This window comes from Homarus americanus, unplaced genomic scaffold (assembly GCF_018991925.1).
Source record: "Homarus americanus isolate GMGI-L3 unplaced genomic scaffold, GMGI_Hamer_2.0 scaffold52806, whole genome shotgun sequence".
In the NCBI taxonomy this organism is placed as follows: Eukaryota; Metazoa; Arthropoda; class Malacostraca; order Decapoda; family Nephropidae; genus Homarus; species Homarus americanus.
In genome coordinates this window covers 9,360,424-9,377,006 of record NW_024720773.1, presented here as the reverse complement: position 1 = coordinate 9,377,006, position 16,583 = coordinate 9,360,424, and the positions used below count along the sequence as shown (strand labels likewise).

Sequence of the window (16,583 nt, the reverse complement as noted above, 5' to 3'; positions counted from 1 at the left end):
TGGCGTGCATGGAGGGTGCTGGTATGGAATGCGTGGTGCATGGAGTGGGTGTTGGTATGGAGGGTATGGAGGGTGTGTTGGTGCATGGAGGCGTTGGTGCATGGAGTGGGTGCTGGTATGGAGGGCGTTGCGCTGGCGTTGGCATGGAGTGGGTGCTGGTGCATGGAGGGTGTTGGTGTATGGAGGGTGTGTGGTATGGAGGGTGTGGTATGGAGTGGTGTTGGTATGAGGGGTGTGGGTATGGAGTGGCACAGTATAAAGGGTGTGGTGTATGGAGGGCAAGCATGGAGGGTATGGAGTGGGTGTGGGTGAGGGGGTATGGAGGGTAAGTGTATGAGGGTGTGGTGTATGGAGAGGGTGTGGTGTATGGAGGGTGTTGGTGTATGGAGGGTGTTGGTGTATGGAGGGTAAGCAGGCATGGAGGTGTGGTGTATGGAAGGTGTTGGTGTATGGAGGGGCATGGAGGTGTGGTGTATGGAGGGTGTGGTGTATGGTGGTGTGGTGTATGGAGGTGTTGGTGTATGGAGGGTGTTGGTGTATGGAGGGTGGTGTATGGAGGGTGTTGGGTGTGATGGAGGGTGTGGTGTGTGGCGGAGGGTGTGGTGTATGGAGGTGTGGTGTATGATGGGTGTTGGTGTATGGATGGGTGCTGGTGTATGGAGGGTGTTGGTGCATGGAGGTGGTGCATGGAGGGTGTGGGTGTGTATGGAGGGTGTGGTATGAGGGTTGGTGTATATGGGTGTGGTGCATGGAGGGTGTGGTGCATGGAGGGTGTGGTGTATGGAGGGTGTTGGTGCATGTGGAGGGGTGTGGTGTATGGAGGGTGTGGTATGAGGGTATGAGGTAAAGTGGAGGGTGGTGATGGGTGTATGGAGGGTGGAGGGTGTGTGGAGTGGCAAGCAGGCATGGAGGGTAAGCAGGTATGGAGGGTGTTGGTGTAAGGAGGGTGGTGTGGAGGGTGTTGGTGTTGTGTATGGAGGGTGGTGTAAGGGAGGGTGTTGGTGTATGAGGGTGTGGTGTATGGAGGGTGGGTGTATGGAGTGGTGGTGCATGGAGTGGTGTTGGTATGGAGGGGTGTTGGTGCATGGAGGGGCGTTGGTGCATGGATAATGTGGTGTATGTGGAGGGTGTATGGAGGGTGTGGTGTAATGGATGTTGCATGGGTGTGGTGTGTGGAGGGTGTGGTGTATGGAGGGTGTGGTGTATGGGGTGTTGGTGCATGGTGTGATGCATGGAGGGTGTGGTGTATGGAGGGTGTGGTGTATGGAGGTGTGGTGTATGGAGGGTGTTGTATGGTGCTGGGTGTATGGAGGGTGTTGGTGTATGGAGGGGTGCTGGTGTATGGAGGGTGTTGGCATGGAGGGTGTATGGAGGTGTATGGAGGGTGTTGGGTGTATGGAGTGGGTGGGCGGAGGGGTGTTGGGAGTGGGTGTGTATGGAGGGGTGGTGTGGCGGAGGGTGGTGTATGGAGGGTGTGGTGTGGCTGGAGGGTGTTGGTATGGAGGGTGTGTTGTATGGGATGTGGTGTATGGAGGGTGTGGTGTGCGGAGGGTGTTGGTGCATGGAGGGTGTTGGTGTATGGAGGGTGTGGTGTATGGAGGGTGTGTGGTGTATGGGTGGTGTGGTGTAAGGAGGGTGTTGGTGTATGGAGGGTGTGGTATGGAGGGTGTTAGCATGGAGGGTGTTGGTGTATGGAGGGTGGGTGTGGCGGAGGGTGTTGGTGTATGGGAGGGTGTGATGTATGGAGGGTGTGGTGTATGGAGTGGTGTTATACTGGCTGAGTGTATGATAATTATTGCTTTTCTACGTAAATCCCCAAAAATACCCAAACCAAACATACATAACAAAAAAAAAACACATCCAAACACATTAACATAAAAACATCTCTCCAAAAACAAACACAAACAAACACAGGACCCAGCCAACTTACCTTAAGCACTGCGAGGTGAACCACTTGTCAAAAGTGTCTGCGTGGAGGTCAGATAATGTTTTTGCGAGCTAAGACCTTACATTTACACAAGCACAGTGTTAATGTTTGCCTGTAGAGAGAAGCAGGTATACAGGCAGTATGTATGTAATTGGTTTATAAATTGGTCGGTTTAATGGGTAATTTGTTTTGGTTTTTCACTAATTGCTTCTTATATAAAACCATTACATCTATTTTATCTCCATTAGTATAGTGTAAAGGGTGTAAGCTGGGTGTAAGAGGGTGTGTAAGTGAAAGGGGTGTAGGATGTGTGTAAGGGTGGGAGGGGTGTAGGGGTGTAGGAGGGTGTAAAGGGGTGGCAGGGGTGTAAGGGTGGTGTAGAGGTGGGTGTGGGGGGGTGGTGTGTAAGGGGTGGAGGGTGGGTGTAAGGGGGTGGGTGTAGGGTGGGTGTAAGGGTGGTGTGAAGGGGTGGGTGTAAGGGTGGGTGTGGGTGGGTGTAAGGGGTGGGGTGGGGGGGTGGGGTGGGTATGGGGTGGGTGGCAAGGAGTGTAAGGGGGTGGTGTGAGGGGTGGGTGTAAGGAGGGTGGGTGGGTGTAAGGGTGGTGTAAGGGGTGGGTGTATGGGTGGGGGTGGGTGGTGGGTGGTTGGACAGTAGCAGGTGTACAGGAAAACTTGTCTCATTTGTCACTGTCTAAAAGATCCATTTTCGTCTCCTGTCACACCAAGCGTGAATACTGTACAAATGAGAGTGTGGTGGTGGTGGTGAGTAGTGGTGGTGGTGGTGATGGTGAGTGGTGGTGGTGGGTGGTGGTGGTGGTGGTGAGTGGTGAGGAGGTGGTGGTGAGGTGGGTGGGAGTGGTGGTGGTGGTGGGAGTGGTGGTGGTGAGTGGTGGTGGTGGTGAGTGGTAGGTGGTAGGTGGTGGTGGTGGCAGGTGGTGGTGGTGGTGGTGAGTGGTGGTGACTGATAGATTACCACGCACCAGCCCTGGTCCTTCGTGACAGGAAAGGCGTTGACAAGCTCAAGAAAATGCAAAATAAAGCCCTCAGAATTACCCTAGGATATTCCATGAGCACTAAAGTACTTAATATGAGGTGGGTGGTGGTGGGTGGTGATGGTGGTGGTGGGTGGTGATGGTTGGTAATGATAGTGGTGGAGAATGTTCAGGTGTGTGGTGGTGGCGGTGGAGATCATTCAGGTGTGTGGTGGTGGAGAACGTTCAGGTGTGGTGGTGGAGAACGTTCAGGTGTGGTGGTGGAGAACGTTGGAGCAGGGCCTCGCCTTTACTCACGGCGGCAGAATGACATCTTTAAGCTGCCTTTTAAAATGTCTTCACGAGAGGTCATGTTCCTCGGGAGTGCCTCTGCTGACACTCTGTAACTCACGGTGGGGGGCTGACACTCTGGAACTCACGGTGTGGGGCTGACACTAACTCACGGTAGGGGGCTAACACTGTGTAACTCACGGTGGGGGCTGACACACTGTACCTCACTGTGGGGGGGCTGACACACTGTAACTCACTCTGGGGGGCTGACACTGTAACTCACTATGGAGGGCTGACACTGTAACTCATGGTAGGGGGCTGACATCGTGTAACCTACATCAATGATAGCAACAAAATAATAATAATAATAATAATAATAATAATAATAATAATAATAATAATAATAATAACAATAATAATAACAATAATAATAATAATAATAATAATAATAATAATAATAATAATAATAACGATAATAATAATAATAACGATAATAATAATAACAACAATAGCTCAGGTTAAACACATTAGATAATTAACTTAACTCTCACCACACGAACCAAAACACCGTAAAAATATTATTGGAACACAGGGGCTACGTACCTATGAGATAAACAATCCATAATAAACCAGACTAACCAATAATAAATGTCTAAGTGAAAGAGAGAGAGAGAGAGAAAGAAAGAAAGAAAGACCGCTGACCTACGATACTTTTGTAGATAATAGCACATTCTTTCTCGTCGATCTACAAAAGCGTCCCGTAGAATCGCGTGATATAAAAGGTACTAAAAAGTCTCCTGAATGGCATATTGAAGTCTAAAAGTTAAAAAGAGTTTCCCGCCATTAATCTCTAAAGGGGTAGGGTAGGGTGGGGTGGGGTGGGGTTGGGTGGGGTAGGGTGGGGTGGGGTAGGGTGGGGTAGGGTAGGGTAGGGTAGGGTAGTGTGTGTGTGTGTGTGTGTGTGTAAGTAACTCGGGCTTCTGTTCACGTGGGCTGATTTGGGCGGGAAAAATCACTCGCCATAAAAGACTTATATTCGACAAGAAGAATTAATAAAAATATCAATCTTTCTGTACCAATTAAACTATTAACATATCCTCATAAATATGCAAATGGTTAATTAAAATTGTTTCTGTTGGTTCATTATATCCAAATAGTAATTTCTGAGTGGAAAATGCCCAACATGTAAATTTTATTCCCAGTATAAACGACAACACGAACTCGCTCAAGTCACATCAAGCGTTCGGTACTGATTAAATTTAAATTATTCTTACAAATTCATATTAAGTTTACTTTGTAGTTAAAAATAAGAGATGAAAGCGAAGAGCATAGGATATTATTTACATAGATATGAAAACAAAATATTCTGTTCGTCCTAGGATTAAACGTGTCGCTGAGTTAGACAGTGTAGGAATCCTGAAACAAAAACTCCACAAGGACAGAAAAAACTAAATCCTGAAGGTGATTTATACGTCTGGCAGCTGTACAAAGTGATTCCGTAAATAATTCAGTAGTTGATGTGATTGAAATGCAACAGAAGGTCTTATAAAATGGTGAAAAACAAAACAAAACACAAAAAAAAAACAGTGGCGACAAAAGACAATCTGACAGCGCAACGTTCCAAGGTTTTGACTCCGATTCTCAAAGGTTTACAATAATGGACATATTCTCGTTACTGAAAACGTAAAAGTATCACGTGAAGATTAGACACCCCTAGTTTACTTGACCTGAAGATTAACCACCCTAATGCTAATCTTACCTACCTTAACCAGCGAGGTCAAGCCAAGAAGGTCAAGCCAGTGAGGTGAACATGGCGAAGGGTTACACCAGACTGGCCTTAACTTGTCACTCGCCTGATCCAGTGTGGGAACTTCCTTATGTTGTTCCTTCCTGGAGGTGTGACAATGTGGAGGTCTTTGGTGGTGGTGGTGGAGGAGGAGGGGAGGATGGGGGGGAGAGACGGAGGAAAGAGGATGAGGAGGGAGGAGGAAGAGGATAAGGAAGAGGGGGAAGGAGGATAAGGATGAGGAAAGGGAAGGATGCGGGGGGGTTGGGATGAGGAAGGAGAATGCAGGGGGAGGAGGAGGGAAGACATAAGAAAAAGGGCAAGATGGGAGAAGGGAGGGAAAATGGAGGGAGCCAGCACTAATTCATCCTCTCTCTCTCTCTCTCTCTCTCTCTCTCTCTCTCTCTCTCTCTCTCTCTCAGGGTTAAATCAATAACATGGTGATTATACCTTGTGAAGGACTCTGGTACAGGTGAATATTTAATAGTATTAGCAGATAAGATTCAGCTCACCGTAAGAATGGCTCCTCTCTGTCTATTTAACCCAACCCAACCCAACCTAACCATAACATAACCTAACCTAACCATAATCTAACCTAACCTAACCATAACCTAACCTAACCATAACCTAACCTAACCATAACCTAACCATAACATGACCTAACCTAACCATAACCTAACCTAACCATAACCTAACCATAACATGACCTAACCTAACCATAACCTAACCTAACCATAACCTAACCATAACATAACCTAACCATAACATAACCTAACCATAACATAACCTAACTAAACCTTCACTACACCCTTAGACACTGCAGTCGATCATTGTCATTCCCCCAACTGTAACGTCAGGTACACTTTCTCAGCTGGATGGACTGTGGGTACCTAAGGCGAGTGATGTATCCACTTAAGCTGTCGTCATGTTGGGATATTGATCTGATGGCTGCAAATAAGCTTAACTGGAACGGGAGTAAGCTTGAACGGACGGACGGGCGGGAGGATACAGACATACAGACAGATCAATACGTCAAGCTACACAAAAATAATACGAGTTTTAAAATAGTCAGATACAAAAAACAAAACATCTGTTACTTTGTGAAAAACCGAGATACGTAACACCTGTTGGAGACTAATGATGTAAACAAACACACCTGGATGGTCTTTGTTACAGGAAAAAAAAAAGTGTTCGTACAATAGAGGTAAAAAAAAGATAAATTAAATAATGAGTAAAACAAAAGATTAAACACTGAAGAAAACAAAAGCTTGACAAAACGAAATAAAACCGAGATAATAAATTCGACAAAAAATAATTAACATGTTATTTTTATCTCTCTACAGGATAATGGCGACCACGAGAGAACCCCAGAGAAGAGACGAAAATATTAACATCAAGAGAAGGAGAGAGAGACAGTAATAATGGAAAGGCAAAAGCTCTTCCACATTGACCTAGTTACTGATACTTGTTTATGTCCACTAAGAACATATACAATAAATTACAGGTGTATAGGTCTTTCATATTATCTAGCCAATCACGTGGTTTGTTTCAATTTACCTGGCCAATCACGAGGTTTGCTTCAATTTACCTGGCCAATCACGAGGTCAATAATCAAGTTACCTGGCCAATCACGAGGTCACTTTAAGGTCAGTTCCTAGCAGGGTTTAAGTCAGGTCAAGTGGTGTAGGTCAGTACTTGGAGGGTCAATTTTAAGAGAGAGAGATAGAGAGAAAAAAGAGAGAGGTGGTGTACGTTGTTGTGGTCAATCGAGTGACTCTACACTTAACTGGTTTACCTGGTGAGTCAGATTGAGCTGAGTCGCAAATATTAGTTGGTGAGTCACGTTCAATTTTTTAACTAGGCTCGAGTCAGTGTAGAAAAAGATGACTATCCCAGTGACTCCCGTGGACAGTGACTCAAGAAGACAGTGATTCAGTGGGCAGTGACTAACTCGGCCTGAAGAACTCTTATGAGAAACAGTGACTACGGGTGGGCAGTGACCTAAGGATAGTGAAGTTCCTAAGGCGGCAGTCAGGTGAAATCCAAGGACAGTGGCCTCCCAAGAATAGTGATTCATGGGAAAGTGACTCCTAAAACAGTTCCCCCAAAAGCTACAGCAGTGACTCATGGGACAGTGACATTCGAGGACAGTAATTCCGAGGAAAAGTAACTCCAAGAACAGTGATTCTGTGTGTGTGTGTGAGGGAGAGGGAGGCAAGAAATGGCCTGGCAGTGAGTACTAGTCGTGGTAATATTAAGTAGGAGGAGGAGGAGGAGGAGGTAGGCGTGTCCTGTCGACCGCCCGCCCGCCCACCCACCCGCGCAGGAGTGGTGAGCGCCGCCTGGTGGAGGGGTAGTATGCCACTGATGGTGGTGGCGGGTCTCCTGGTCCTCGCCACAGTGGCCAGCGTCTTCTTCAACTCCTACATCCTCTTCCTCTCCTGCACCCAGAACTTCCGTCAGGTAGGTCTACTGGCAGGTTAGGTTAGTTATATCTACAACATACCTGGACGTCATTTGTTATCTAATTCTGTGCTTGTGTGTCCGTGCATATCCGTACGTACACATGTGCATGACAATCCTGTATGTCATCAGGTACGTGTTGTGGCTGCCTCTACCTGTCTATTACAACATACACATGTACGTCACTGTTAATACATACAGGTGTACATGAGTGTGAATTAATTCTGTGCGTACCAGAACTTCTCTCAGGTAGGGGGTGTAGTGGTGTTCCCTACCTTCATATTATTACATATACCCCCGTTAGGTGGGTCCTCTGGTGACTACCTGCGAATGTATCATTACTTTCACCTGTATATCACTTAATTAATTCCGTACACACCTAGACCCCCGTCAGGTAGGTCATCAGTAGGTGTCAGCGTCAAGAGGGGAGTCGATACACGTATGTTAATTAAACTTTTACACCTGTGCGGTACAAAATTCCCAAGACAACTTGTGGTAATAACTATCGTCTTTTTTGGGGGAGTTAGGTTAATTTTGGTTAGGTTAGGTTAGAGCATTTAATCATCAGGTGAAAAAGGCCGGCGTGCCTAATCTTCACGTGGTCCCCATTGTTTACACACGAGTCACTATGTAAACAAGACAATCCCATGAAAGCGTCACAGTATAAAACCAAACTACTGCCCCCTTCACCTAAATAAACAATTACCTGTGGATGTAATTAAGTACACCTGTTCAAGAGTACGAAACACGAATTGGACGCGTTAGGTGTGTTAATGACTCCTAATAATCCTTGATAATTAATGAAGCTTATAATGGTGAAAATAGAGAGAGTATTGAATACAACATTTGCATATTCCAAGAGTGCATTCCAAGAGCATATTCCAAGAGCATATTTCAAGAGCGTATTCCAAGAGCGTATTCCAGGAGTGTATTTTGAGAGGGTATTCTAAGAGTGTTCCAAGAGCATATTCCAAGTGTATTCCAGCACATTTCAAGAACGCATTCCAAAATCACATTCCAAGGGCACATTCCCAAAATTACATTCCAAGAGCACATTCCAAAATCACATTCCAAAAGAGTATAACAAAATAATCCCCAAAAAGCATTCCAAGAGCACATATCAAGAGCTTTATAACAAGAGCGTGTTCTTGGTGAAGCAGAAGATGAACACGACTCTTGGATCTTAAAGGAGAGGGAATTAACTTTTGTTGTGTTATGTTAAAGGTTAACTTGTAGAGAGAAGCCATTGGAGGGTGTGCTTGTTTATTGGAGGAGGAGTGGTAAGAGCAGGAGGAGGAGGAGGAGGGAGTAGGAAGAGGATGGGGAGGATGGGGAGGAGGAAGGAGGAGAGAAAGGAGAGGGGGAAGTGGAAGAAGGGGAAGAAATGGTTGAGGAGGAACAGGAGGAAGAGGGGAAAGAAATGGGTGGTGGGGAGAAGGAAAGGGGGAGGAGGAGGAGGGTGAAGAGGAGGAGGGCACTTAAGAAAATGAGTGTAGGGTCTCTGAGGCGTTTAAAGAGGGGATGAATGAGTGGTAGAGGGGCGGGGGGGGGGGAGGAGAAGGGAAGAGTCATCCCTCACCCCCCCACCAGGGCCAAGATTCACCTCCAATAACCTGTGTGTGTGTGTGTGTGTGATCAACTTATCATTACCTTCCATCACCAACTCACACCCAACACTCCATCATACACGTAAACAAACAAACAAACAAACAAACAAACAAACAGACAAACAGAATTGGAATATAACACAAAACAATGTATAAATAAATAAATAAACGTAGAAATTTGAAAAAAAAATATGGACGGTGATTTTTAAAGATGGCCGCCAAAATAACTAGTGTACACATATACTGGGTGACACATAAATAGCTTTACCGATAACTACTATACGACACTTGTTCCGGGTAAAGCGACTTCTGCACCACCCTGTACACCGAAACAATAACAATAACAATATATTCCTACTTTTTTGTTGTTGTTGTCGTTGTTATAGGTGTAAAGACAGTTGGTGAAAGTTAGGAAATAAATGAACGACCAAGTTTTTTTTTTTTCTGAAGAGTTTAAAACAATGTTGTTGGTAGCACCCGGTAACGACCCCCCCCGCCCCTTCATGCTCTGTTGACGAGAGAGAGAGAGAGAGAGAGTTCTTACACACTATCTCCTCATGCTGTCCACTCACCCACCTCCCTCCTACCTGTGTGTTACTCGGCGTTTTAACCATTGCTAAGTTCCTCTACCTGTTCGTTGACTAAATGGTATGTTATGTTAAGAGGTCCAATGTGTGTGTGTGTGTGTGTGTGTGTTAAGAGGTCCAGTGTGTGTGTGTGTGTGTGTTAAGAGGTCCAGTGTGTTTGTGTGTGTGTGTGTTAAGAGGTCCAATGTGTTTGTTTTAAATTGCGTTACCTGTTTAGTACCCCGCCCGTAAATCCAGGTCAGGGTATTGATTTTGGTACTCTGTGTGCGTGCGTGTGTATGTCTGTCTGGTGTCCCCAAATGAGACACACACACACACACACACACAGTCAGTCAAACCTGGAACCAGCGTACTATTAACAACTCCGCCACCGCAACCATCAATACCTACATGCAACTTCCGGCTGTGTGTGTCCAACCTAAGTACGAGTTGATCAATACACACACACACACACACGACGATAGTAACGCTAGCATGTGAGGCTATCATTTGATCTTGCTATTCCATCATCCTAGGGAAAGAAATGAGAATCAATATGGCGTCTGTCAGGAATAGTAGACGGGGAAGGGAGCCATAAGAGTTGTCTATCCTGGGGTAAAAACAAAATGCGTCTGTGGTGGATAAGATCTAATACACAACATTCACACGTAAATAAAAACTTCAACATTCCCTCCAAAAATCAAGAATTAATTTAAAAACTGGTAATTTAAAGATGATGATTTAGTTAATAAAACAGCCTTAAAAAATTGTATATTAAGGTAAATATTGAATAAATATAAAATCCACCACTCGATAGCGTCTCTCTGGGAAATGTCGAGTAGGAGGGAATTTCCAGTTATTATATCCAGCTTACAACAGCGAGATTCTCAACCAATCATATCTATATTGCTTCCCGCTTAGCTAGGATGTTAAACCCTGAGCCGTTAAACCCTGAGCCGTTAAACCTTGAGCCGTTAAACCTTGACTCGTTAAACCAATACCTGTTAAAACTCGAGCTATTAAACCCTGAGTTGCTAAACCTTCAGTCGTTAAGCCCTGATCCATTAAACCTTGGTGTTAAAACTCGACTCGTTTAGACTGTCCTGAATCCTCGAGTTTCCTGCCTCACAACTGACACCACTTTTAGAGCTACGTAGCCCATACAACACCTTACGCACAGACACCTCCCTCCCTCTCAGGACACTGTCAGTCAGACTCTCCCTTGTCACAGCCGCTGTCAGTTCCCCGTCAGCTTCTCTTACCCCCCACGCTGAGATTTCAAGACTCATTAGATACAGCTTTCACCTGTCAGTTTTTATTACCTGTCAGTTGTTATTGTTCTTCACTACACTTGCCATTGTTCACCCTGATTGTAACCAGGTGAACAGATGAACAAATCCCCAGGAATGTTAATAGTGTAAATTTAACCCAAAACTAACGAGAAAAAAATTAACACGAAGTGGAAGGTCTCCTCACAAGACTTTGGCACTATCTTCAAGGCCATTGTGTTAATTTAAGGTCGAGCCCAAAAAGCAAAGTACGTATTGTTCAGCCTATTTCTCTGATGTGTTAGTCAGGGTTTACAAATATGTCATAAAAAATAAATAGGGGAGGCGGGGGTGATCCATTGTGGAATAGGTCTTATCATTGTGGGAAATCTAAGGGGTGGGTAGGTGGAGGAGTAGGTGGAGGGGGTAGGTGGGTGTGTGGGCAGGTGTGGGCGTGTGTCTTACCATAGGATAATTAATAACAGGTACATCTCTCTCTCCTCACCTGGCTACCACCTCTCACCACCACCCCTCCTTCCTTGTGCCTCTAGTTCAGGTGATGTCAGACAGTACAGTGCCACCTCTCCCTACGACCACATTGCACAGTGCCGCACTAGAACCTGACAATACAGTGCCCCCCAGACCATCGACCAGGTGACGCCAGATATGTCAACAGGTCTTGGCACTGTGCCCGCCGTACCCAGATACAGGGGCCCCAAGACAAGATTGAGTGCCGGTATCTCTTGGCACTTCCTACCCCAGGTGGCGTTACGGACGTATAACAGTGCCAACACTTCCTGAATCCGGTTTCTCCCCCCCCCTTTCTCTTCCGCCACTCCCTAAACCTTAAGAGTGTCACAGGTCCTCTCACAGTGCCACACTTCCACCTCCCTAGACCTCACAGTGCCACACCTCCACCTCCCTAGACCTCACAGTGCCACACCTTCCCTCCCTAGACCTCACAGTGCCACACCTCCCCTCCATAAACCTCACAGTGCCACACCTCCCCTCCATAAACCTGTCACACCTCCCCTCCGTAAACCTCACAATGCCACACCCTCCACAGTGCCAACACACGAGGAGTCATAACCTTCTTTTCAAGTGCCATAACGTACTACCACTTGGCACCATAACCTTCACTGCAGACTCCACCTTGTGTTCATACTCACTCAACCCGAAAGTCATAAACGTTTTATTGACGCCCTGCAAACGTTTCATTGACGTTTATGAGTTTTTAACGTTAACTGGCGCTCTCCAATCGTTCTACTGGCGCTTGTGAGTTGGAAATGTTTAATTGAAGTTTGCGAGTTAATTTACTTTTGACTGAAGCCTTGTAAACGTTCTATTCGCGTCCTGCAAATGTTTCACTGCGTCCTGGAAGCTAAACGTTTTATTGACGTCTCGTATGATATAAACATTGATCGAAATCCTCAAACGTTTTACTAACATCCATTAAACGTTTTATAGTGTTTCTCTCGTCGTTAGTTTTACACATTAAAAAACGTTTCCTTTAAAGCTACAAGGATGTGGAGTGAACTCTTAAATTACGTAAGAACAAGACAATGAAGTTAAACGTTTCCTCCAGTGTTGTATTGTTGTTGTATAAGCGTTGTATTATTGACAGGTAACAATACAATGCACTTATATTTCAAGCACTGCGTTGGGTTCCTCTGTCTGTCTGTGGGTGGTGGTGTGGGTGCTGGTGGTGGTGTGGGTGGTGGTGGTGTGTGGTGGTGGTGTGGGTGGTGGTGTGGGTGCTGGTGGTGGTGTGGTGTGAGTGGTGGTGGTGTGTGGGTGGTGGTGTGGGTGCTGGTGGTGGTGTGGGTGGTAGTGGTGGTGGTGTGGGTGGTGGTGTGGGTGCTGGTGGTGGTGTGGGTGGTGGTGTGGGTGCTGGTGGTGGTGTGGGTGCTGGTGTTGGTGTGGGTGGTGGTGTGGGTGGGTGGTGTGGGTGGGTGGTGTGGTGGTGGTGGTGGTGTGGGTGCTGGTGGGGGTGGTGGTGTGGGTGCTGGTGGTGGTGTGGGTGGTGGTGTGGGTGCTGGTGGTGGTGTGTGTGGGTGGTGGTGGTGTGTGTGGGTGGTGGTGGTGGTGTGGATGGGTGATGATGTGGATGGTGGTGTGGGTGAGCCAAGAGTACAGAGAACTGGTGAATGTTTTGGGGTTGTGGAAGTGACACTGGCCTCATTACCTCTCACCTTCCCTCCCTCACCTCACAAAATCCCTTCCCCCTCGCCTGATACACTTTAATGTTTTCCCTCTCATTTTCACACCCCCCTCCATGACCCTCCCACACTCAATACTCCTTCCCTCCCCTCTCTTTCCCCCTCCTCACCCCTCCACTCCTCCCTCTCCTCTACCCTTCTTCTCACTCCACTCCGTCTCCCTCCCCTCCCTCCTCCCTCCCTCCCCCCTCCTCCCAGTCACTCTCCCAAACCACCACCTCATCCTATCTCCCCTCCTCCCACTCGCCCACCCACCCTCTCGTAATCCCCCTCCCTCCTCTCAAGCTAATAAATCCGTCAGTAGCCAGCTGGGCCACCCGCTCCGTCAGTGGTTCAACAGCTGGCTCTTCCCTAAAGCAACTTTCACCAGCTGCGAGGAAAAAGATGGTTTCTTTTCAACATTCATGATCGCCGGCCTCCCAGCTGGTGAGAGAGAGAGAGAGAGAGAGAGAGAGAGAGAGATAATTCCTCAAAATAAAAACAATTAATAATAACAGACACAAAGCCACAAGAAGTTGATTCGTTCCAGCCGCTGTGAGTTACTACCTAAGCGTCATGTCTCTACCATAAACCAACATACTGGCACTCTCCTGGCACCGTTAAACCAACCTACTGACTCTCTCCTGGCACCATTAGACCAACCTACTGGCACTCTCCTGGCACCGTTAAACCAACCTACTGACTCTCTCCTGGCACCATTAGACCAACCTACTGGCACTCTCCTGGCACCGTTAAACCAACCTACTGGCACTCTCCTGGCACCGTTAAACCAACATATTGGCACTCTCCTGGCACCGTTAAACCAACCTACTGGCACTCTCCTGGCACCATGAAACCAACCTATTGGCACTTTCCTGGCACCGTTAAACCAACTTAGTGACACTCTCCTGGCACCGTTAAACCAACCTACTGGCACTCTCCTGGCACCAATAAACCAACCTACTGGCACTCTCCTGGCACCAATAAACCAACCTACTGGCACTTTCCTGGCACCGTTAAACCAACTTAGTGACACCCTCCTGGTAAGTTAGGTTTGAGAAGGTATAATCATGTGTCAACAGATGTGGGCAAGTATAGGCAGGTGTAGGAAGGTATAAGCAGGTGTCAATAGGTGTGGAAAAGTATGAACAGGTGTGGACAAGTATCAACAGGTGTGGACACGTATCAACAGGTGTGGACAAGTATCAACAGGTGTGGGCAGGTGTGAACAGGTGTCATACAACCCCGTGTAGTGTCCAGCGTCCATCAGGTTTCCAATACTCCCTCGACCATATATTGCTTTTTAAAAATAATTTGTTGGACGGCAGAAAATATTGGATACCTATGAACACCGCGCGACATGGCCTCACTCACACACACCTGTACTGTATGTTGACTCCCCAGCAGCTGATAAGGGCACAGGTAGGGAGGGGGGGAGGGGGGCAGTGTTGTGTCTCTGGCCACCTCACTTTAAATCTTTTTACCACGACGGGGGGAAAGTTTGGGACGGAGGGACGAACTTACACACCTACACGCCTATACATACATAAATACGCATACATACACTTTCACGAACACACACACACACACACGAGCTTAATAGTGGGGCTTATCTCAGGCTTTTGTGTGAGAGAGAGAGGTCACCTTTAATAAGGAAAACTGTACCTGGCAACAAAGACTCAAATTAAATGTGGCAGAAGCGCCTCAAAATACCTTAAGTAACTGACTCTCAATGTGGCAACAGCACCTACATAAACCTGGCAACAGCACCAACACACTTTGGCAACAACACCCCAACACACCTGGCAACAACACCCAACGCACCTGGCAACAACACCCCAGGCAAATAAACACACCCCAACACACACCACCCCAACACACCTGGCAACAACACCCCAACACACCCGCAACAACACCCAACACACCTGGCAACAACACCCCAACACACCTGGGCAACAGCACCCCAACACACCTGGCAACAGCACCCCAACACACCTGGCAACAGCACCCCAACACACCTGGCAACAGCACCCCAACACACCTGGCAACAGCACCCAACACACCTGGCAACAGCACCCCAACACACCTGGCAACAGCACCCCAACACACCTGGCAACAGCACCCAACACCTGGCAACAGCACCCCAACACACCTGGGTAACAGCACCCCAACACACCTGGCAACAGCACCCCAACACACCTGGCAACAGCACCCCAACACACCTGGCAACAGTACCCCTTAACAATACCTGTATAGGGCGAGGGTGAGGGAAGAAGAGGAGGAAGAGGCGGAGAGGGAGGAGGGAGAAGAGGAGGAGGGAGGAGGGAGAGGGAGAGGAGGAGGAGGGAGGTAGGGAGGAGGAGGGAGGAGGGAAGAGGAAAGGAGGAAGGAGTGGAGGGATGGAGAAGAGGAGGAAGAGGCGGAGGAGGGAGAAGAGGAGGAAGAGGCGGAGGAGGGAGAAGAGGAGGAGGGAGGAGGAAGAGGAAAAGGAGGGAGAGGAGGAGGAGGACCCACGAGTTTGAAGGAGCGTCAAGTGAGTGATCAATACCACTTGGCGTACACAGAGCTCCAGCGTCACGCACATACACGGACGTATACACACGCATACGCCGACACACACACACACACACACACACACACACACACACACACACACACACCCCAGCCTGAGAGTCGTGCAGATGCTTATAGTTGGTAACCCGTGAGATTATGATTTATTTATTCTTATTCATTTATTTATTCTTATTTATTTATTTATTCTTATTTATTTATTTATTGTAATTTATTTATTTATTTATTCTTATTTATTTATTTATTCTTATTTATTTATTTATTCATTTATTTAATTATTCTTATTTATTTATTCATTCATTTATTTATTCTACGTAACAAATTCCTTCACATCTATACATATATTTTTTAATGTACTGTATTCCCTTTTTAGAAGTATAATAAAATATTCCCCCCCCCCAAATTCCCTACTGTTGTTGTGAAAGATTATGTAAAACAAACAAAATATTCTAAACCAAAATATATAAACTATTTCCTCTCTGGTGTCTTGTGAAGGAGAGAGTACACACACACACACACACGGACTCTTCACACTCCTGGCTGCTCTAACACTCAGCACGGATATGGGATTTACGCACATTTTTTTTTCGGATCTTTGTAAAGGAAGTATTTTATTTATTGTTTTTATTTTAGTTGTTGGATGTTTATTTCCGTCTTATGTAATGTGTGTGTGTGTGTGTGTGTGGATAGCATTCATACACGATACATGGTGAGGTGTGTGTGTATGCGAACGTAGGCTATGCTAGTTCTGTCTGCTGAGATGTGTATGTGTGTGTGTATGTATGTATGTATGTATGTATGCAGGGGCGTGGTGGGTCACAGGGTCCAGGCTTCCTCACAACACAAACATCAGGGGTTAAAGACAGACGTTACTTCATACATGTAAATAAGAAGAGTGTATGCAAATGAGGCGCATTTATCTATAATTATCTCTA

At 46.6% G+C, this 16,583-nt stretch overlaps 1 protein-coding gene across 1 annotated transcript in view; it reads left to right on the top strand.

Annotated features, from left to right (window-relative positions):
* LOC121861044 (5-hydroxytryptamine receptor 6-like) overlaps positions 1–16,583 on the top strand; it is a 78,086-nt gene that overhangs the window by 38,510 nt on the left and 22,993 nt on the right. Inside the window, exon 2 of the mRNA XM_042358532.1 lies at positions 6,319–7,438. Within this exon, the coding sequence (XP_042214466.1) occupies positions 7,334–7,438 (105 nt within the window). The 5' untranslated portion in view covers positions 6,319–7,333. The remainder of the gene's footprint in view (positions 1–6,318; positions 7,439–16,583) is intronic.